Below are 22,165 nucleotides of genomic sequence, written 5' to 3'. Positions count from 1 at the left end.
ACACTTTGTCCTAGAGACCAAAATAGACAGCAAGAAATGCATATGTTAACATTAAGCAAAGTCATCCAAGCAATAGTAATTTTTTTTTTTTTGGTTGTGGGGTTTGAACTCAGGGTCTGGGTGCTATCCCTGCGTTCTTTCTGCTCAAGGCTAAACTCTACTACTGTAAGCCACAGCATCACTTCAGCTTTTCTGGTGGTTAACTGGAGCTAAACTCTCCAATCTGCCTGGGTGGCTTTGAACGGTGACCCTCAGATCTCAGCCTTCTGAGTAGCTAGGATTATGGGCATGAGCCACCAGCGCCTAGCTGCAATAATAATTTTTAAAAGTATCTTATGAAAAGCTTTCTCAAGAGCCACTCATATTCCTCATGTGAGAGTCACAAGGCTATAAGAAAATTCGGAAGTGGGACGGGTGCATTATGAATCAGCACTCTGTTCTAAGGGTACTGCCCAAAGCAACCCCATGCGTTGCATCATAATGAACTTGGACAGCACAAAGGACCCAGAAAGCCTGGGACACAGCCAGGCACACAGCAAGCCAGGGACACTGCCCAACAGGGAAACAGAAGAAAAGAAGAAGCAATGAGGACTCCCAAGATACCTGGTGGAATCGCCATTAAAAAAAAAAAAATCAATAGGAAGCCAGGTGCTGAGAGCTGAGGATTGCAGCCCAGCCAGGAAAGTCTGTGAGATTATCTCCAATTAACCATCAGAAAACTGGAAGTAGCACTGTGGCTCAAATGACTTAGTGTTAGCCTTGAACAAAAGAAGCTCTGAAACAGTTTCTAGACCTTGAATTCAAGTCCCAGGTCTGGCACACGTGTGTGCACGCACACACACACACACAATCAATAGAAACGACTATGGCTTTTCTCTAGTAACAGTGGCACTTGATCCACACCTGTGAGGAGCAACAACAGTCTATGTTAGTCCCCAGATAAAATACAAATCCCACAATGGTCCCTGAAACTCTAAAATATGAAATAACACTTAGTGTGCATTACCCCCCCTCAGGTTTTCTAAAAAAATAAAATGAATTTGAAATAAAAATTACAGAAAGTACACAGCTGTAATCCCAGCTACTCAGGAGGCTGATGCAGGCAAATCAAGAGTTTGAGGCCAGCCTTAGAAAATTAATGACAGTCTGTCGTCTCAAAAAAAGTGGGAGAAGGGAGGTTGGGGATATAGCTTATTGTTAGGGTACTTGTCTAGCATGACAAGACCTTCACGTGCTGTTAATATATATATATATATATATATATATATATATATATATATGCATACACACATTACTTATTCTCTCCTCCCCTTCTACCTAGTTTTTGTTTTTTGAGACAAGGTTTAGCTTGCTAGCTCAGGCTGACTCTGAATGCTCAATCTTCTGGTGTTAGTCCCAAGTAGTACTGGAATTACAGACATATGCCACCACACCCAGCTATGTATTCCTCTTTTGACCCAGTAAAAGTCACAAGTTCAGGCCACAAAGGAGGGAAATTACCCAAATGAAGAAGCTAACCATAGTAATACTAAGAAATGCAACTCTGAATTTCTTTTAGTTCATTACCAATTTAACTGAAACTTGAAAAGGTGAAAGCCAATTATTAAGGTGGATAAAAGGCCAAGAGTTAATATAACTTAAAACCAGAGTTCCTTGCTAGTTCTCAAGAATTCTCAACTAACTGGCTGCCAAGCAGGTCATACAAAAGAGTTAAAAGGAAAATTTCTTTGACTAATAAAGTTTAGTAGAGTTTATTTGTGCAAAGTAAAACAAAGGCTGATTTCCTAATCCAGAAGATCCTAGAGCCAGAGCAGGTTCTGAGAATTTCAACAAACAACGTGATCAGTCAGCACTGATAGAAAAGCTGGAGGGAGGTGCAGAAAAACAACTTAATCTGCTGTAGCTTAGTCCATCAATGGTTACAGCTTCATTAGTTAACTGGGTATAGGACCTCCTGTACCCAACCCCATGGTCAATATTAAATTCTCTCCTTATGTGGTCTATCTGACCACCTGGCTACCACAAGTCTGTGGCCTTCCACAAATTTTAGGTAGAGAAACTCAGTAACAAACCACAGTTCCACAAAGCACACAAAAGGGTGTCTGGAGCCTAAATTCCCCTTCTTCAGCATTTGCTGCTACAAAGGCAAACAAGATGACCCAACACTGTTTCACAGAGATCATCCTTCCTAAACTACATCATTTATTTCAAAGCAAAGCAAAGCACTGTTTCTATAAATCTGGTGGCACTGTTTCTACAAATGTGGTGAAAAGGGAAGGCACAGAGTACAGTCAGGAGCCCTGGGTTCTGATCCTAAGAACTCATGAAGCTTTCAATCAAAGACTGGATAGTTGACCATATCTAACTCATGTTACTTAACCAGGAAGAAATTTTCACCACCTGAGAAATGAAGCTTAATAATTGTTGCACATCTCACAAGTTTAGTTTGAAGACCAAATAAGGGAATATGTACTAAGTACTTAATAAAACATGTTACAGGAGACAATCAAATATAAAGAATTATTGGGGGGGAGGAATGAGGGGAGGGAAGGGATAGTGTGAGAACAACAAAGGAGAGGGTAACAATGCTCGACAAGAAATGTACTCATTACCTTACTCATGTAACTGTAACCCTTCTGTACAGCATCTTTACAATAAAATGAAATTAAAAAAAAAAGAATTATTACTGGGGCTGGGAATGTGGCTTAATGGTAGAGTGCTTACCTAGCATGCATGAAGACCTGTGTTCAATTCTTCAGTACCACATAAACAGAAAAAGCCAGAAGCGGCACTCTGGCTCAAATGGTAGAGTGCTAGCCTAGAGCAGAAGATGAATAGGGACAGTACCCAGACCCAAGCCCCAGGACTGGCAAAAACAAATTTTTTTAGACTGCATAAAAAAGAATTATTACTTATTCTCAATCAAGAAGTCCCAAGGAACTGAAGCAGCTGAGGTCTCTTTGGGTCTGAATCTTCACTCTCAGGCTTGCTTTTCATAATCACTTCCCTACAGAAGTAGTCCTAAGCAAGTGGATTAGGGGATAGTAGAGTAGATGGGTAAGTCATGCTTTCCCACCATAGCTTTTGGAGGACTTTTGGCCTGAAATTTCCAAGGCCTGAGGCTGAGCTGGTTTATATCCACATAACCTTGAGTCACATCTGCATGGTACTTAGATAACCCTGCATGTAGCCTTCAGACTGAGTGTACATACACAGCCTTGTGTGACCATCCTTGGACAGATGCTACTTTGTCTAGAAAGGGTATAAACAGGCACCACTGAAGAATGGGACATTTGCTACTGGACATTAGCTGCCAGTAGGGGACAGAATGTGAACCTGTGCACAGAATGAAGCTGGTGCAGCTGTGAGACTATCTGGGATGAGCCAGCAATGTGCTGCTGTGCTGCAGGATGCTGTTGATACTGCTAGTGATGAAGCTATGGACTGAGAGCCCTGAAAAAACACAACCTCCATCCATCTACCTTACCTGACATCTTTCTGTGGCCTGCACAAATCAAAGGAAAATCTGAGGCCTGAAAAGAATCGGCCACATTGGTACCCAGTAGTACTTACAAGGCACTGTGTTCCTGGTACTGTTTTTAAGTACTCTTTATACATCAACCTAATTAATCCAATCAAGATTTGATGTGGGAGGTGCTAGAATGGCACTCATCAGTACAGAAATCGAGTCATCAAGAGACTATATAATTTGTCGGAGATCACACAAATTGTGGCCAAGCCAGCATTCAAACCAGAACAATTTGGCTCAGAAACGGACTCCCCATAAAACATAACCTATTGCATAATTAAGGCCTTCTTACTAGCATTACACCTACCTACTCCCACCTGTCCAAACTCAAGAAAGAGGTTAGGTGACTCATATTGCCACGCTGATGGGAAAGGCCTCTTTACTTGAGATCTCTCCCTTCCTTTCTCCTCCTACCGCCATCTTCACCTGAGTCTTTTTGTAACCTCAACCACCTGATTTCCTTATCCTTATCATCATCCTTATCATCATCATCATCGCCAGTGTCGAGTGTTGTCCCTGAGCTTCTTTTGCTCAAGGCTGGCACTTAACCACCTGAGCCACAATGCCACTTCCAGCTTTTTCGGAGTTGTAAAAAGCCTTCACGATCATCTCAGGGAACCACGCAGAGGCAGGCAGGCACAGGAGAAAGAGTATTAGGTTTATTAGAGGGGCCATACCTTATCTCCCTAGGAGAGGGAGCACACGGTGCCTGCCCCTATCCAGGTGGCAGGTAGGTCTGGGGTGGAAGTGAGGGCAGAAGTGAGGTGAGTACAAGGTGGGTCTGAGCGGAGTGATGGAGTGGCGAGCTGTCTGGAGAGAACTGTAGGCAGAGAGGATCTCAGGTCTAGGTGGAGTTGAGGACCAAAGGTGGGGACATTACTAACAGTAGTTTTATTGGAAGTAAGGGTCTCATGGACTTTCCTTCCTAGGCTGGCTTTGAACCATGATCCTCAGATCTCATTGCACCTTCCAAAAACACTGCTCTCCTTCCATTCACAGACAGCTCTTTCTCAGCTTTCAATAATGTTCAACCTGTACAGCTGTATGTCTACCTAGCTTCCTAACAGCCTCAGGTGTACAAAACCAAACGCATCTTTCCCGACGCCTCCTTGATACCAGTCCCTCTGCAAAGGAGGTTCACTGCCACCATGCACCTCCCACAACCACGCACTGCCACCTCTCCCACTCTCATGTACACTACAGCTATGCCTCCTGCTTGGCTCTTATTAGACTTTTTGCTGCACAGTTTTCAGGTGCTCAGAACCCACAACCCCGTGCTTTGTCAAAGAGGCTCCAGACACTTCACCTGGTTTACACACAACACACAGTGCAAGTCTGCTGCACTGGAGATTGTCTCCCACACATTAGCTATAGGGGAGCACTGTCACACCCCCACCAAGTTCGAAGAATGATACTACAGTCTTGACAGTTCATCTAGCGGCTATGGACCAGTCTTAGAGAGCTATTCATAACCACATGAATTAGTTTATTTGAGATTTTTTGCAAATTCCTAACATTAAAGATGGCAGATTTGTAATTACAAAGTAGTACACATCTATCACAAATATCTCACATTACAAGTATATATGAAATAACACCAAGAGGCCTCCCTAATCTCAGTAGGATAATACCGGTCCTCTTTTGCAGATTTACCTGGGGCTAATTATTAGCCCAGCCTGGGTCTTCCTACTTTTTAAATTTCATTCATAGGTAAACACACACACACACACACACACACACACACACATATAAAACCACACACAAGAGTGGTGACTTTGTGTGTGTGTGTGTGTGTGTGTGTGTGTGTGTGTGTGTGTGTTTGTCAGTCCTGGAGTTTTAATTCAGGACCTGTACGCTGTCCTGAGCTCCTTCATTCAAGCCTAATTCTCTACCACTTTGAGCAACAGTGTTATTGGTTTTCTGGTGGTTAAATGGTGTTAAAGAGTCTTAACGGACTTTACTGCATGAGCTGGTTTTGAACTGAGATCCTTAGATCTCAGCCTCCTGAGTAGCTAGGATTGCAGGCGTAAGCCACAAGTGCCTAGCTTAAATTACTTTTACAATAAAACCTTAACTACCTTCCACAGATGGGCTTTTGGATCTTCTTGAACTACCCTCCACTGTATTTATCAAGATCCAGAAGGTCAAACTCCAGTCTTTTGACTCCAGTGCCAGAAAATAAACGTATACACTGTTTCCTACTCCAAGTTTCAGTTTTACTCACCTAGAAACACCCTCTCTAACTATCCTTACTGGCCTTTCCCCAGACTCATTTCCTCCCACTAAATTGAACTCTGACTTCTTTCACCCTGGTCTAGTCCAGTGTTCACTAAGTTGGTGAGCTGTCCAACAGAACAGAGGCATCCTTGGGAGGCCACAGAGCAGAGCCAGTGCTCTGGAGCATCAACACTTTTCCTTCCCATCAGTGAGGCATATGTTCTGTGCCACTGCAACATCTGTTTATGACACATTCCACAAGCTCTGGTGTGGATCTGGCTGGGGCAGTTGTTGATAAACTTTGTCTTAAAGGGCCAAACATTAAATAGGTTTGTTAGCCTGAGGGTTTTTTTTCTTTTTTTAATTGTAAAAATACTGTACAGTATTGTTACATGAGTAAGGTAATGAGTACATTTCCTATCGAGCATTGATACCCCCTCCTTTATTTTTCCCCTACCATCCCTTTCCTTCCTACCTCCTTCCTCCCCCTGCCCAAAGTTGTAAAGTTCATTTTCAGCAGTGTCTTGTACATCTCATTTTTACAATAAGTAAACCTGTATCCTTATTTCAGCATTTTGTTATTTCCCTTCCCCTCCCCAAATTAGAAAAATGTATATACAAGATGCAGGGCACCGTTATCAAATACAGTGAAAACCATGGGGGAAGAACATACAAAAGAAACAAAAAAACCCACACAGTACATTATAAATACATTAAAAATAATAGCAAGAAAGATAAAACCACTTGTGCCCCTATCTTGGGGTTCACTTCACTTAGCATCAGGTTGTATGGTCATATGTACATAGCTTTTGACCTTTTCTGCTTGTCCTAGACATATATTAGTTATTGCAAATAAAGGAAGCCATAGGACCTATGTTTCTTTGGGACTGGCTTACTTCACTTAATATAATTTTTTCCAAGTCTTTCCATTTCCTAACAAATGGGTGGTATTATTCTTTCTGATGGAGGCATAGAATTCCATTGTATATATAACTATGTTTTTGATCCATTCATCTACTGAGGGGCATCTGGGTTGGTTCCAAAGCTTAACTATGGTAAATAATGCTGCGATAAACATAGTTGTGCTGGTAGCATCGTTTGGGTAAATGCCTAAAAGTGGGATTGCTGGGTCATAGGGGAGCTCTATGTGGAGTCTTTTGAGGAACTTCCATATTGTTTTCTGAAGTGGTTGAACAAGTTTACACTCCCACCAACAATGCAGTAGGGTTTCCTTTTGGCCACATCCCCTCCAGCATGTTATTAGATTTCTTGATTATAGCCATTCTAACTGGGGTGAGGTGGAATCTCAATGTTGTTTTGATTTGCATTTCTCTTATGGCTAGAGAAGTTGAGCATTTCTTCATGTGTCTACTGGCCATTCTTACTTCCTCCTCAGAGAAGTCTCTCTTTAAGACTTTAGGCCACTTATTAATCAGGCATTTGTTTAAGTATTTGTTATTGGGGGATTTAATTTTTTAAGTTCTAAGTATATTTTACATATGAGACCCATGTCCCTTGGCTAGTAAAGATTTTTTTCCCAATCCATGGGCTTTCTATTGATCTTGCTAGCTATGTCCTTTGCTATGCAAAAGCTCTGCAGTTTCATGCAATCCCATTTGTCCAACCTTTCTTTGATTTGTGTTTCTGGGTCTTTATTAAGAAAATTTTGGCCTGTGCCAAGGATCCCTAGAGTTTCTCCTATTCCTTCCTGTAATGTTTTCAGGGTGTCTGCTTTTATTTCGAGGTCTTTGATCCATTTGGAGCTGATTCTGGTGCAGGGTGATATATAAAGATCTAGCTTTAGTTTTCTACAGGTGTTTAGCCAATTTTGCCAGCGCCATTTACTGAAGATTAGCCTGAGTTTCCTGAGAGAACTACTCAGCCGTGTCTGTTAAATTTTCAAATGAAGGCCCAGACAAGAGGTGAGTACATGTGCATACGAACACATGTATCCATTCCCAATAAAACTCACAAAAACAAGCTCTGGCCATTGGTTCCTGCTCTAGACTCAAGCAGTATTTATATTTTGAGAAGAACAAGAGTATTTTCTTGCTTTTATTTTGACTCCTTTGTAAAATAATTTTTAAAAACCTAAATGCTGCAGCCTAGGGGTAGTAATTCCTTTGGAATTCATTGCATTCTTCATCCAGCACCATCAAAACACAATGAATGGAGGCAATTGACTGGGTTATGTAGGTTCACAACTCAGAGATGCCTGCTTCAATCTAGAACTTAGTAGCTATACACAGCTACAGAGTTTCTAGGTCATATGGGAATTTCACAATGTACTCCAGGGTTTAATTACTGGGTAGATGACAGGGCAAGAAAGCTTCTTTGAATAGTAATTGGGCAGTTCAGGAAGGGGAGAGAGGAAGCCCTTTTGCCGTATACTAGCAACTATAGCAATTGCTAAACCTGACTCTACCAGGAAGTGCCACTAGTACCCACTGAACATCAACCAGCAAGGTCTCATACTCCAGGCTACCTTTAGTAAATACTGACTGAACAACACTGAATGCCAAACACTCTACGGCATAGAATCGTTTACAGGCAAGGAAATTATGGCTCAGATGATACTTTGAGGTGATATGGTTAATAAGTGACATAATTTTGAAGCAACCTCCACCCCCATTCATCACCTCCTCAAACTTTCCTCACCTGTAGCTACTGCATTGCTCAAACTCCAACTATGTCTCCATTAAAGACAGACCGTCCCACCTACTATGTCCTTACTATGAACACTTGCAGAAATCATGACTATCGTTCATCTCGTCTTAAGCATCTCCCTAAGTGGTTGTCAGGTGACTCACTTCCTCAGTACAAATGACTGTCCTCAGTCCCAGACCAGCACCCAGCCACCCCACACAGCTGAGAAAGCAGGATTGGGTCCTCCCATGTCTGCTGTTGTTCTGAAAAAACAAAACTAATGGTGGAATCTGGAGACACCAGCTCAATTTCCAGGAGGAGAACCAAGAAAGGAAGGTGACTACTGATCAACTCCACAGCCTACTGCCTCTCCAGGGATCAGGGGCACAGGACTGGCTGGGAAGGCAGGTGGAGGAAGTGACATATTCTTTTGGAATCAGGAAGACAGACCAAACAAATGTATCAGTATCAGTAATACAACCACATAAATAAGGCAGTATCTTTGGGAGTAGAGGCTAGGCTAGTCTGATTTCTATTAAGAAAAATCTTTTTTTTGGGGGGGGGTCAGTTATGGGGCTTGAACTCTGGGCCTGGGCACTGTCCCTCAGCTCTTCAGCTCAAGGTGATCACTCTACCACTTGAGCCACAGCACCACTTCCAGTTTTCTGGTGGTTTATTGGAGATCAGAGTCTCACAGACTTTTCTGCCAGGGCTGGCCTTGAACTTCGATCCTCAGATCTCAGCCTTCTGAGTAGATAGTATTACAGGTGTGAGCCACTGGCACCCAGCTTAATTTTTTATAGTATACCAACCTGGTATAAATGTATTCATACCTAGCAATTGATCATCTGTGTAACCAGCAGACTTGTCTGTTGATGGATGTTTAAGTCCTACGCTTCTAGACTTAGATGGGCTCAGTTAATCCAAATTTGAAGTTAATTCCTTAGTTTATAGTTTAACTCACCCAATGTCATCTCACTATTAAAAATAGGCAGTTATGTGCTCCACTAACCCTGAATTTGAAAAATGGCTGCAAAAGCTATAGGACTAAAACAAAACCACGAAAGTGAAGGTGAAGATACACTCCCTCTGATAGATCCTCAGAATATGGAATGTTTGCAGTGTGGCAATAGGGCAATGACTGAGGACTGCCAGGACAGCAGGGTAATTCCATCACTGACTTATTATGACCTTGTGGGAGAAGCCACATTGAATACAGGTACGTGCTTTGAATAAGATATATTACTGCATATACACAACTTGCAGAATACCTGTTCAATTTAGCTTGCTAAGCATGAGTAATCAGGCAGTAGTATTTTCAGTTTGAATAAACAAGAACACAGAAATCAGAAGATGGTAGTTCAAGCTCTCAGCTAGATATGCGACCTTGGGACAAATAAAAGCTTTAATGTCACTATCTGTAAAACAGTATCCTACCTGTATTAAATAAGTTCTGTGGGAACAAGATCAGATGCATGACAAAAATGAAGCACTATGAAAAAAGTTTTTTTTCTTTTACAACAAGTAACTATTTTTTAAATCTTTGGTCAGATTCCTAACATTTTTAATGGCTTTATGAAGACAATCTAAATACCATAAAATTTGTATTTTTCAAGGCCAATGATTTTTTAAAAATACCAATCAGGAAACTCTCATTTTCTTTTTCTAAAGTTTTAAAATTTTAGTTCCCTGCCCAGAACGGGGAGGTCAAACCAGAGATTCACTGTATGCTTGGCAAGCCCTCTATCATGTGAGCCATGGAATTTTAGTTTTTCAGTGACAAAATATTTACACATATCTATAGGGTACAGTATGAAAATCTGGCTCATGTAATGCAACACATAACCAAATTAAGGTAATCAATTAGCATTACCTACTCAAATATGAGTCATTCCTATTGTTATCCCTATCTTCCCCTGCTTTCTCTTACCTACCTAGGACATAATATGTCACAACTCAGCTCAAATCTGGACACCTTATAACATTTTGTCCTTACCCATAAGTATTTCTTACTGTATTATAACTTTTTATCAAGCCTCTCCCCCAAGCCCTATCAACTATGAATAAGACAGGGCCAATAACTAACATTTATTACCTCTGAACTGATTATTTCTTTAGCCCTTTGCAACCTATACTTTTCCAGAGCCCCTATTTTATGTTGAATAAATCAACTTGAGTTCCTCTTAAGAAACTAAGGAAGGGACTGTAACAAGAACAAAAATTTAAAGTTTTTCTGAAATCCTCCCAGTAACACACTTGTACTATACAGTTGCACCACTTACGTATTCATTTAGAAAATACATATTTTTTAAAGTTTTGTTTCTACAGCAAATATTCCAAAGACTAAAATTAAAAGAGGATGGTCAAAGGAAAATCTAGCGAGCTAGAGTCAGTCATTGGCACCACCAGAAATGAACTGCAAATCCAATTTTGGGTGCCACTAATGTCTTAAGTCTTCAAACACATTTAGAGGCCTAAAGATTTAGTAGCTAAAAAGTCAAATGTTAAGTGTCCAGGACATATTAGATGATGAAAAAATATAGTTTTCATGAGTACCCTGGGAAATAGGCATAGTTGTTAGCCCAAGTTTATGGAGGAAGAACTGAGGCTCCAGAGTCTACCTGGATTGCCTAAGATCTTTTACTCTCTCTCTCTCTCTCCTTTTCCTTACAATACTGGGATTTAAACTCAGGGCTTTACCTAGGATCACTTTTGGGAAGAGATACAGTTAAGGTGTTTGTTTTTTTTTTTAACTAAATTTTTTTTTAACCAGGCAACAAATGCTGTTGCAGCAGCTTAAGCAAAGATTGAGGACTTCAGAGGAAGACATCCTCGTAGAGGAACAGGACAACAATATCTTTCATGTCGACTGGGAACTTGGAAGATGATCATCTCCCTCCCTCCATTCCCTACACCCCGTAAATAATCTGGCTGAAGAATAAGATGTCCTTTGTAGAGTGGAGGGTAAAGGATGGAAAGGGGTACCAGGTATCAGATTCGAGACAGTAGGTAATATGACATGCTTGAAACACTACATTCCTTTTCAGACCAGTGGAGGGAAAGGAAGGATTACCCAGGAGAGAGGTGTTACTGTCTTCCAATCAAAGAGGTTCTTTGTTCTGGATAGTATAACAAATGTGGAAAAATACAAAGAGCTATTCAGCAAATCTTTTTCTCGCTTCCCACTTGCTAAACAATAGTAATTTTTAAAAATCTCCCTTTCCCCTAGATAACTTACCTTAGTTAACCGATATCTAATCATTCCATCAGTCAAGGATAGGAAGATTGTAAATTCATTCCAACTGCACGAAGTTGCTCCTTATTTGTCCATGTTAAAGGACTCATTTCATACCCTTAGAACAGCCACTTAAATGTTTAAAATTTCTACTTAAACCTCAATCAATTCCAAGTTCCTCAAGAAAAAGCTTATAAAAATCGTAGCTTGTTTATCAAAACTTCATATATTATTTGGCTGGCAATGCTTTAAAGGCACGCCTTCTAATGTTATTTCACCAACTGTAAATAGTTAAAATTGATAAAAATAAAGATCTCCTCTAAACGTATTTCTGACTTTCAAATACAATTCCAAGGCAATTTTGTGAGTGTCCAGACTCATCAACCTGAGGAGTTGCTGTTACTGGTGTGAATTCTAAAAGCTGATACCTCTCTTCCCATCTATTTAGCTTCCAGGCTTCACCCCAACAGTTCAGATACAGTAAAAGCCTCTAGGCAGGAGCTAACTTTCTTAACTTTTAGTTAAGACCTAGTTGAGATTATTTTCAGGTATTTCACAGGAGATTCTCAATCAACCTCTGACTTATTCCAAATGCCCTGGAAGATGCATTCATGGGGCCATCAGCCTCGGATACTACCTTGAGGTAAAAGCATTGCAAGAGACTAAGTTAAAGCTGCTTTATAAAGTGAAGCCTGCTGATTAGGTTCTAGCCAAATGGTTGAACTTTCTCAACCATTTACTTCCTCAAAGGCAAATAATTGCTATTTCTTGAGTTATCAGGCACAGTGATAAAGTCTCTCTATATCCTTATTACTTAATCCCAGGAATTCTCTGAGATATTTAACTTCACAAGAAAGTTGAGATTAAATGCCCAAAGCCACAGAACTGTTGAGTGATCTCACAGCTAGATCCCATGACCATCCCAATCTCATTTTTCTTCTGCTTTCCCTCCCAACCAGACATCTCTGGGTTCATCCTGATTTTTGATGTGTGCTTTTCTGCAAGTCCACCCAGCTGGGGATTCCTATCCCATGGGCCTAAGCCCTGAATGAACAATATCTATCCCCTTCTGAGCCCTACCTACCTGGAGGTTTTTAAAAGATGGATTTTCTAGTCCATGGAACTCCTTAGTTTGCCCTTCCCTTTGTCTGATTCACTACTCTGTCATTACTGCAGGCCAGTTAGTGGGCATGAGGCAAATTCGCAGAGGCTCACTCTTTCATCCTGGTTTAATTAGCACCCACATCTTTAGGCATTCCTAGGCCTCCACCCTCACACATTTCAAAGAGAAAACTGCAGGCACACACAAACAGTCCAACATCTCTCTAGGCTCCCATGCTAAGAAAAAGGTAATAGGGTGGTCAAGATAGTTCCAGGCTTCATCCTTCACCAGCTAATTGTGACAAGGGGATTTGTCTTTGTGGGCCTCAGATTCCTGAGACATTAAAAAACAAAACCAAAAACATAAGCAGTAACCTGCAAGGCTGGGTGTGGTAGCACACACCTGCATATCCATCTATTTGAGAGGTGGAGGCCAGATGATATCTGGCTAGAAGCCAACCATAGCAAAGTAGCAAGATCTATGTCAAAAACAAAATACAAACTGAAAGAGATAGGTCTGTAGCTCAAGTGGTGAAGAACAGGACTCTGGGTTCACTGCTCAGTACCCCAAAATAAAAATAACTTACACTATTTATCATGCTGGTACTAGGACTCAAATGCAGGGCTTGGATGCTATCTCTTAACTTTTTCACTTAAGGCTGCTGCTTTACCACTTGAACAACACCTCTACTTCTGTGTTAACTTGATATGAGTCTCATGGACTTTCCTTCCCAGGCTATCTTAGAACCTTGATCCTCAGATCTCAGCCTCCTGAGTGGTTAGGATTACAGATGATGGCCAGTAGCACCAGTGGCATCACTAGCACCACAGTCTCCTGCACTCGTTACAGTTCAAGCTGACTTACATAAGGCACTAGGGACAGTTGGTTGCTGTATAAATTTTGTGGCCTTACCTCACCTCCTCTTATACTTGCTTCCTCAGAAAAGGAAAGGGAACAAAAAGTGGCCAGACTTTTTAAATCAATTCATGTTCTACCTATTTACAAACTTAAATTCTACATATGCAAGTAGTTAACCGTGGCTAAGGGCCATATCTCTTTTGTTCTGCTTCCCTCGGATCCCTACATCCTAAATGGGGGAATTAGGTGATCACAGCTGACACCGTTGTTACTGGATTCTTTCTGGTCACCAGGTGCAGGTACTAGAAAGTTGCTGATCTCAGAGCAAGAATTCAAGGATGGCCACAGCGGACTGAAATAGGGGCAGGTTGAGTAATGCGAAGCATAGCTGCAGCAAAGCAAAACTGCACTCTCCAGACAGGAGTGTGGGCAGGCTCAAGGAGCCTAGCCTGGAGGGAGGGGGCTGTTCCCAAGACTCCAAGCTTTTATTGGGGGGGGGGTCCTGTGGACGTGGGGGGGGGCAATTCCTCTCAAATGTCAGTTAGGAGAGTTCTTGGCCTGGGATGGATGGTCAGACCCAGATTGTCATTTTCTGCTGCCCAAGTTAAGTGGGATCACAAGTTGTTTCTTCATGTCAGCAGGCCAGGACCTGATTTCAACAACGCACAAGCCATCATCAGGTCTCTTAATTCCCTGCACAACTCGTATCAAAATGAACAGATAAGTGCCCAGATGTCGCCGCCTTCCACGCCGTAGGGTAGAGCGAGGCGCCTATAGACCTTGCAGTGGGCCGAGCGCGGGGACGGCACCCCAAGACCAACCTCCCAGACCCGGGCCTCCCGCGCGCCTCAAGCCCCACGCCCAGGCGGCCCGCTGCGGGGAAGCTCCGCTCGGCCCCGCCACGGCCCGTCCGGGTCGCCGGCGTTCGCTCACCTGCGCCGGACAAAGCAGCAGCAGCAGGAGACCCAGGGCCGGGCCTCGCGCCTTCATGCTGCGGCCGCGCTGGCCTGCGGACCTCTGCGGGTTCGGTTCCCTCCTCCAATCGCCCGGGCGGTCGCTTCACTTCCCCGGGTTGTTTCGGGACCGGCGCCTGACTGGGGAGCAAGCAGACGCAGGCGGCGGCGGGGTGCGCGCGCAGCTCAGGAAAGACCGAGGGGGTGTCGGCTCCTCCCTTTCTGGGCGGGGCCTCGGCATCAAGCGAGTTACGGGGCAGCCTTGAGGGGTGGGGTCTAGATCGTGTAGGCGGGACCTGCGGGTCGGGGGGCGGAGCCAGACCCTAAAAGTGCCCAGGCACAGGAGGCGGGAGAGCCTTGGGTGATCTGGCGAGAAGTTCCTAGGATCGCCCCCTGAGGCGAGGGTCCCGCAGATTTGGGCGAGTAGACTGTTGGAATCCGGACTGGGAGGCTGTTTCTGGGATAGATGGAGCACTCTCTGGTCTTAATGCTTTCACTTGTTCAGGCACCCCGTTTTTCCTTCCAGGGTTCGAGTGGGTCAGGACAGCGTGGGAGCTTTTGCCCCATGAGGACCTCATTTCGCAGTGGAATGTTTGCTTATTGTGACTCCAGTAAGTACTCGAAGCAAGTTCTTCCACCCTCCAGCCAGGCTGGTGGCGGTGACGTGCGGTGGCCCGACGGTGGTGGTCCGAGTGGGGCGGGGCGGGGCGGGGCCAGGAGCGCTGCGGACACCCGGTTTGTTTACTGTCAACTCGGGCCTTGTTTGGGAAAAGCGGGAAAAGCGCGAAATCGCACCACCTGCTGGCCCACCCGCGCCTAGCACTGAGCCCGATGGGACAGCTTGACCACCAACTTGAACCCCAGGGAAGTTTGACCACAGCTAATAGTTTTAGGTTCTAGGCAAAAGAAGGTAGCAATAAATAAATAAAATAAAACTTGGTATCTTCGTTTTAGAGTCATGCATTATTATATATTTTGGGTTTGTACTTTTCTTGCATTCATTTCTGGTAACATTTTCCTTTATATTCCAGTTATTCCAACCACTAAAAAACACCAGCATTAAAAAAACAAATGAAGGTAATTATTTTTTCTTTCTTTGAGATCAGGGGCTTGAATTCGGGGCTGTCCTTGGCTTTTTTGCTCAAGGTTAATACTCTACCACTTAAGTCACAGCACCACATCTGGTTTTTTGGTGGTTAATTGGAGATTAAGAATCTCACAAACTTTGTCTCACAGACTTTGCTGCCCAGGCTGACTTTGAACCATATACCATGGTTCTCAGATCTCCACCTCCTGAGGATTAAAGGATCCCAACAGCAGAAATTCTTTGACAGTGAAAAGAGCAAATGTCCTTGTGAAGCAATAACTATCACAGCCCTAGGTAGGATTACAATGAGAGTAATGTTTTTTGACTCCCTATACTACCAGGCACAATTTCAATTATTGCCTTCTTACTTCTTTATTTCAGAGATGGCCAACTGACTACTTGCCCTGCAGTGAAACTATAAGTATTTCCTCTTCAGTCTTAGATTTTGGGTGAAGACCCTCTGGCCCTTATCTGTACTGCCCACTTCCCTGGCTCTGACTGGTGATGGTTCCCCTATAACACAGTAATGTGACTCAATGCAAAGAGTCTCAAAGTGTGGCCACAGCACCAGCAGTAGCATTCTCTGGAAGCTTAGCAGAAATTTGAATTCATTTTTTTTTTGTGCCAGTCCTGGGGCTTGAACTCAGGGTCTGGGCACTGTCCGTGAGCTTCTTTTGCTTAAGGCTAGTAGTACTCTACCACTTGAGCCACAGCACCACTTCTGGCTTTTTTTGCTTTTGTGGTACTGTGGAATCAAATCCAAGGCTTCATGCATGCTAGGCAAGCACTCTACCACTAAGCCACATTCCTAGCCCGAAATTTGAATTCTTAAGCCCCTTCTGAGCCCTTTTGAATCAAGATACTGTGAGGATGAGTCTACCTCTGTGTATGTTTTAACAAACCATTCTACCTGTAATCCCATCTATTGAGGAAGTTAAGATCTGAGGATCAAGGTTCAAAGCCAGCCCAGGTTATCTCCAATTAACCACCAAAAGCCAGAAGTGGAAGTGTGAGTCAAGTGGTAGAAGTCCAGTCTTTAGCAAAAAAGCTAAGGTACAGAGCAACCAGGCCCTGAGTTCAAGCCACAGTACAGATGCACAGATATAGACACAGACACAGACATACACACACACATGGACACACACACACATGCATATATGCATGCATGCACACACACAGAAAAGGAAAAAGTCTCCCAAACTATCCAAACAAGTTGTTCAGGTGATTCCATTGTACACTGAAGTTCAGAAACCTCTTATGCAATGATTTTGAAGATACTGGTTGAGTAAGAGCCTTCCAATTTTAGCTTTATGGGACATAAAGCTACCTTTGTTAAATAATTAACTTGAGTAAAGGGAATTTCAAGCACTATAAGACACATTTCTGGGACAGACAGAAATTTTTATGCTCTTGAATTTATGTCCCCCATTCATCAAAACCATAATTAAAAAGATCTGTTAGACATGTCTTTTTCTGGGTCCCAGTCTTTTGTACAGCTTCAACTATATCCAAAATCCTAGGAAATACTTAAAAAAAAGTAAACCACCCCATTTCTGACACTTTACCCCCTCACTAATTTGGAAGTCCCTAAAACAAACTGGTTAAGTAATCTGTTATTTATGGAAGAAACTTTGAAAATACACAAAAGTTTAGAGACCAAAACCACTCATAATCCCTTTGTGATGAATGATCTATATTACATTCTGGCATATATTAGTATGGTAGAAACTTTAAAAGTGTTTGTTGTTTTTTTATTTGTTTGTAGCTCAAGCTTGTAAAGCTACTGGTAAATGAGAGATTAGGGGATTGTGGTTTGAGTCCAGCTCAGGCAACAAAAAGTTGGTGTTTTAACCAATAGCTGCATTTAGTGGCAGGTGCTTGTCATCCCAATAATTCTGGGAAGCAAAAATAGGAGGACTGCAGTCTAGGCCGGTCTGGGCATAAAGTGAGATCCTATATTGAAAGTAACAACACAAAAGGCCTGTAGAGTGATGCGACTGGTAAAGTACCTACCTGCCTAGGAAATATGAGACTGTAAATCAAGCCCCAATAGTACCAAATTTTTGACAATATTCAGTACCACTCCTTTTCTGAGCACCATTCAATGTTGATCTCAGGAGAAAGTAAAAAAAAACATAAGGAGGAATGAAATTATTCTTATGGGCCTTCATAAATGTGTATTAAGCATCTTTTAGAAAATGATGTCGTTGAAAACATTGTAGATATAATATGTGGATGTTTAAACTAAGTAAGATATCCCGTTTCATCTTGCTTTTTCACATTTAGTAAAATGTTTTTGTGCCTCATTACTTTTAAGATATTCTTGAGTATACTGAACATTTCTGAAGGTAGATTCATGTAATCCAGATTGCCAAACCAACAAGTACCTCAGAACAACTCAGTTTTTCTACTTGTACTTCTGGTTACATGTGTACATGTGTCATCCCAATAACAACTCTTGAATTTTTCTTTCTGTATACTTCCTCATGCTCCTATGCTTGTCTGCACTTTCTGTGCTCTTCGCTTTTGTGATTCTGCATCAAAGTCTAAAAGCTATTGAGTATTTCCCTTGTGGAGAGAGAGGAAAATTGACCCAAGGCAAAATTCTGTTTAGCTGGCAAATGGATGGGGAAAGCTCAAAATATACATGTTAATAGTTTTTGATCCATTACATAATTTATTTAATCAATCTCTTTGTGGACATTTAGTTTGACACTGTTATTGGAAACAATTATGTACTGAACAGCTTTGTGCTTAAATCTTTGCAACAATCTATTTTAAAGAAAGTTGTTGTTTTTTTTTCTTTTTCCAGTACTGTGTTTTGAACCGGGGCCTTGTTCATGTTAGGCAAGAGTTACATCCTTATCTGTTTTTATTTTGAGACAGGGTTTGGCAGAGTTGCCAAGTTTGGCCTCAAATTTATAATCTTTCTGCATCAGCCTCCCAAGTAGATGGGATTACAGGCATGTGCCACCAGGTCCTACACAAAATTTTATATTGTTGGACCAGAAGAAATCTACATATCAAATTTGATTATTGCCAAATTGACTTTCAAAGAAAGTGTAGCTTATACTCTTGTCAACAATATTTGGGAATATCTGAGTCCTTGCCCCCATCCTCAATACCAACAGTTTGCCATTCAGAGAAATAGAATCTGTTGAAAAATAGAATCTGTAATTTCTTTTATTTCTTATTTTTAAAAATATTGTGTTGGACATGGTGGTACATGCCTGTAATGCCAGCACAATTGAGATCTTTAATTTGTATTTCCTTAATATAAATATAAGTGAGAATATAAGTGAGAATAAAATATTTTCATATTTTTAAAAGTGACTTTGGCTGGGCACTGGTGGCTCACACCTGATCCTAGCTACTCAAGAGGCTAAGATTGGAGGATCATAGGTTGAAGCCAGCCAAGCAGGCAAGTCCAGGAGACTCTGTCTCCAATTAACCACCAAAAAAAGTCATAAATGGAGCTGTAGAACATGAGCCTTGAGGACAAAAGCTCAGAAAGAGCACCTTGGCCCTGAGTTCAAGTTCCAGGACTGGCACACAACACAAAAAAACAAACACAAACTCAAAAACCCAAACCCTTACTTAAGCAAGCTGAATTTTATAGACATCTTTATTGAAAACAGCTTGCAGCTATAACTCATGACTTTTAGTGGGAATGATTATGACTGACTCAGACTTAGGGCACTGCTCATCAGCTTTATGGAGAAGTGTTAGTCATCCTAGAAAAGCACTTGAATTGGTTAATTGAGTCACACATAAATTGTGTAACTTCCACTCCAGTGAGTGGAGAAAAATTTTGTAGTTTAGCACTGAGGGTTTTAAATGGATTCTGTCAGGCAACACATTTTCCTTTACCGGGGGGTGGTTTTTGGTCAAATCTTTTCTAAAATAGGGGATCTGATTCCTTTAAAGTAAAAGCTTTGTAAGACCTTTTTTTCTTTTTCTTTTGCCAGTGCTGGGACTTGAACTCAGGGCCTGGGCACTATCCTGAGTATCTTCTGCTCAAGGCTAGCACTGTACAATTTGAGCCACAGCACCACTTCTGGCTTTTTCTGTTTATGTGGTACTAAGGAATGGAACCCATGGCTTCATGCATACTAGGTAAGCACTCAACTACTAAGCCACTTTCCCAGTCCCCCTAAGACCATTGTTAAAACTTCAACTGCATCAAGTAGTAACAATAACCACATTTTCCTTCATTGAAGACTAGAGAGTTATTTCCTAGTAGGGAGAGAAGACAGCAGAAGTCATTCTTTCTGTTGACAGAGATGAAGCTAACAAGACACCAAAGAATAAAAGACCTGGGTTGGGAAGGTGGCTGAGAGGTAGAGTGCTTACCTCGCATGCATGAGGCCCTGGGTTCAAGTCCTCAGCACCACATAAGCAGAAAAAGCTGAAAGTAGCACTGTGGCTCAAGTGATAGAGCACTGACCTTGAGCTGAAGAGCTGAGAGACAGGGCCCAGGCCCAGAGTTCAGGCCCCATGAACGACAAAAAAAAAAAAAAGAATGAAAGGCCTTAGTTAGCTTCCTTTATTTATGAAAACATGTCATCATACGTTTATATTTTAAAATTGTCTTATAAATTATTGACAAAAATAAGTGTAAGATAGGCTGGGAAGAGTGCAAGGAAAAAAATTCTAAGACTTTTCAGACTAATTACATAGTTTTTAGACTAAGGGCTAAGGACAGTTGGGAAGCCTGTGGAAACTTTCTCTGTTACTAATTTACCTCATTGTGTTCAGTAGAGTAAGCAGAGGGAAAAGGCAGCCTGGCAGGAGAGTCCAGGGGGATATTATATTTTTTTAATTTTTCCTATAGAGTATATGTCTTGGTATGTTTTGTGTTGCTATAACAGCATACCTGAGACTGAGGGCTTATAAAGAAAAGAGGTTTCTTTAATTCACAGTTTGGAGGCCCAGAAAAGGTGATCTTTCTTCTGGATACATTAAAACATGGCAGATGGTATCACACAGTGGGGCACAAGCAAGTGCAGAGTAGTGCTTGTAGAAGAGATCATAAGAAAGGAAGAGAGCTCAGCTCCCATGGCTCACACCTGTAGTCCTAGTTCAGGGATGGCTTAGATCCTGAGTTCAGGCCTCCAGACTGGCACAAATGAAAAAAGGGAAGTGACTGGGGAGGGGCTCTTTATTAACAACCCTAATGTCCCCCTCTGAGACTCACCTGACTGAAGATCAGATCTGTCACAGTCCTTTTGATGACCATCATCTGGCCTGCCCCAGTCACCTCCCACCAGGCCCCATTGAATTACAAGGTCATCTATGTCATCAAACACATGTGTGTAATGAAAATCTTCTGCAATTCAATTACACAGATGATTTGCATAGGAACTGCCAGTTTTAGCTCTGAGGATACTGAGCTAACAAAATTGCAAATTAGGTTAACATTAAAGAATCATGGGGGCAGAACGATTTAAGGGGTGACATTGATCAAACTGCATTGTACTCATAAATTGACATATTGAATTAAAATAATTTTGTACAACTACCTATATAATACTAACATGAATCATTTACATGTGTGCAATCTAAAATGAAATTCCCAATATTGTTGTGTTAGGCACTGGTAGCTCATGCCTGTCATCCTTGCTACTTAAAGGAGGCTGAGATAGGAAGATCATGGTTCAAAGCCAGCACAGGGAAGGAAAGTCCATGAGACTGCTTTTTAAATTTTATATACTTATTTTAATCTGTAATTTTTGAACTTTTTAAAAAAAATTTTTGAAATTTAATTTTATTGTCAAGGTGATATACAGAGGGGTTACAGTTACATATGGAAGGTAGTGAGTACCTTTCTTGTTGAACTTGTTACCCCCTCCCTCATTTTTCTCCCACTTTCCCCTCCCTCTCATTCCCCCTCCATGAGACTCTTATCTCCAATTATACATACACCAAAAAAGCTGGAAATGGAGCTATGGCTCAATTGGTAGAGCCCAGGCAATAAGTTCAAGCCCCAGGACCAGCACACACACACACACACACACACACACACACACACACACACACACACACACATACTGTTGTGTTGAAGAATTTTCTCGGTACGAGATTTGGAGGGGACAAACCATGTTTGAAACACAGCAGCATATAACTTGTGTCCTTTTTTCCCACCTCCATATTTTGAAGGACAAGGACATGAACTGATGTGGGACAGAGACATGAAAAATCCTCCTATAGCACAATGGATTGTGCTGGAAGGTGAATGAGACAATCCTAGCCAAGTGCTTAGCACCTACCTATCCCTTCACAAATATTAGTTTTTGCTTTTTTTAAAACTGTTGCTACAGTAATAATCTGTGATTATTAAGAAAATAATCTGCAACACATTCCCAGTAAACCTGAACCTGCTAACTCGGTCACCCAAACCATCTTGTTTTAAAGGTAGGAGGAACTGTTTTTCATCCCTCTATCCAGTAGGCCCCCATCTCCAATAGCAGCCATCTCAGTGTAACTGCAGGAAGCTTGATATCTGGAGGTGCTGATTTCCTGTAGGTATCCCTCCCAG

The 22,165-nt window shown here is 41.9% G+C and overlaps 1 protein-coding gene across 1 annotated transcript in view; it reads right to left on the bottom strand.

The window, feature by feature from the left end:
* Positions 1 to 14,660, bottom strand: part of Npc1 (Niemann-Pick disease, type C1) — a 55,956-nt gene extending 41,296 nt beyond the window's left edge. The window contains exon 1 of the mRNA XM_013014889.1: positions 14,521 to 14,660. Within this exon, the coding sequence (XP_012870343.1) occupies positions 14,521 to 14,577 (57 nt within the window). The 5' untranslated portion in view covers positions 14,578 to 14,660. The remainder of the gene's footprint in view (positions 1 to 14,520) is intronic.
* Positions 14,661 to 22,165: the final 7,505 nt, after the last annotated feature.

Source organism: Dipodomys ordii, unplaced genomic scaffold (genome assembly GCF_000151885.1).
Source record: "Dipodomys ordii isolate 6190 unplaced genomic scaffold, Dord_2.0 Scaffold25, whole genome shotgun sequence".
NCBI classification, from domain to species: domain Eukaryota; kingdom Metazoa; phylum Chordata; class Mammalia; order Rodentia; family Heteromyidae; genus Dipodomys; species Dipodomys ordii.
Note: the sequence above shows the minus strand (reverse complement) of the source record. Positions and strands in the feature narration are given on the sequence as shown.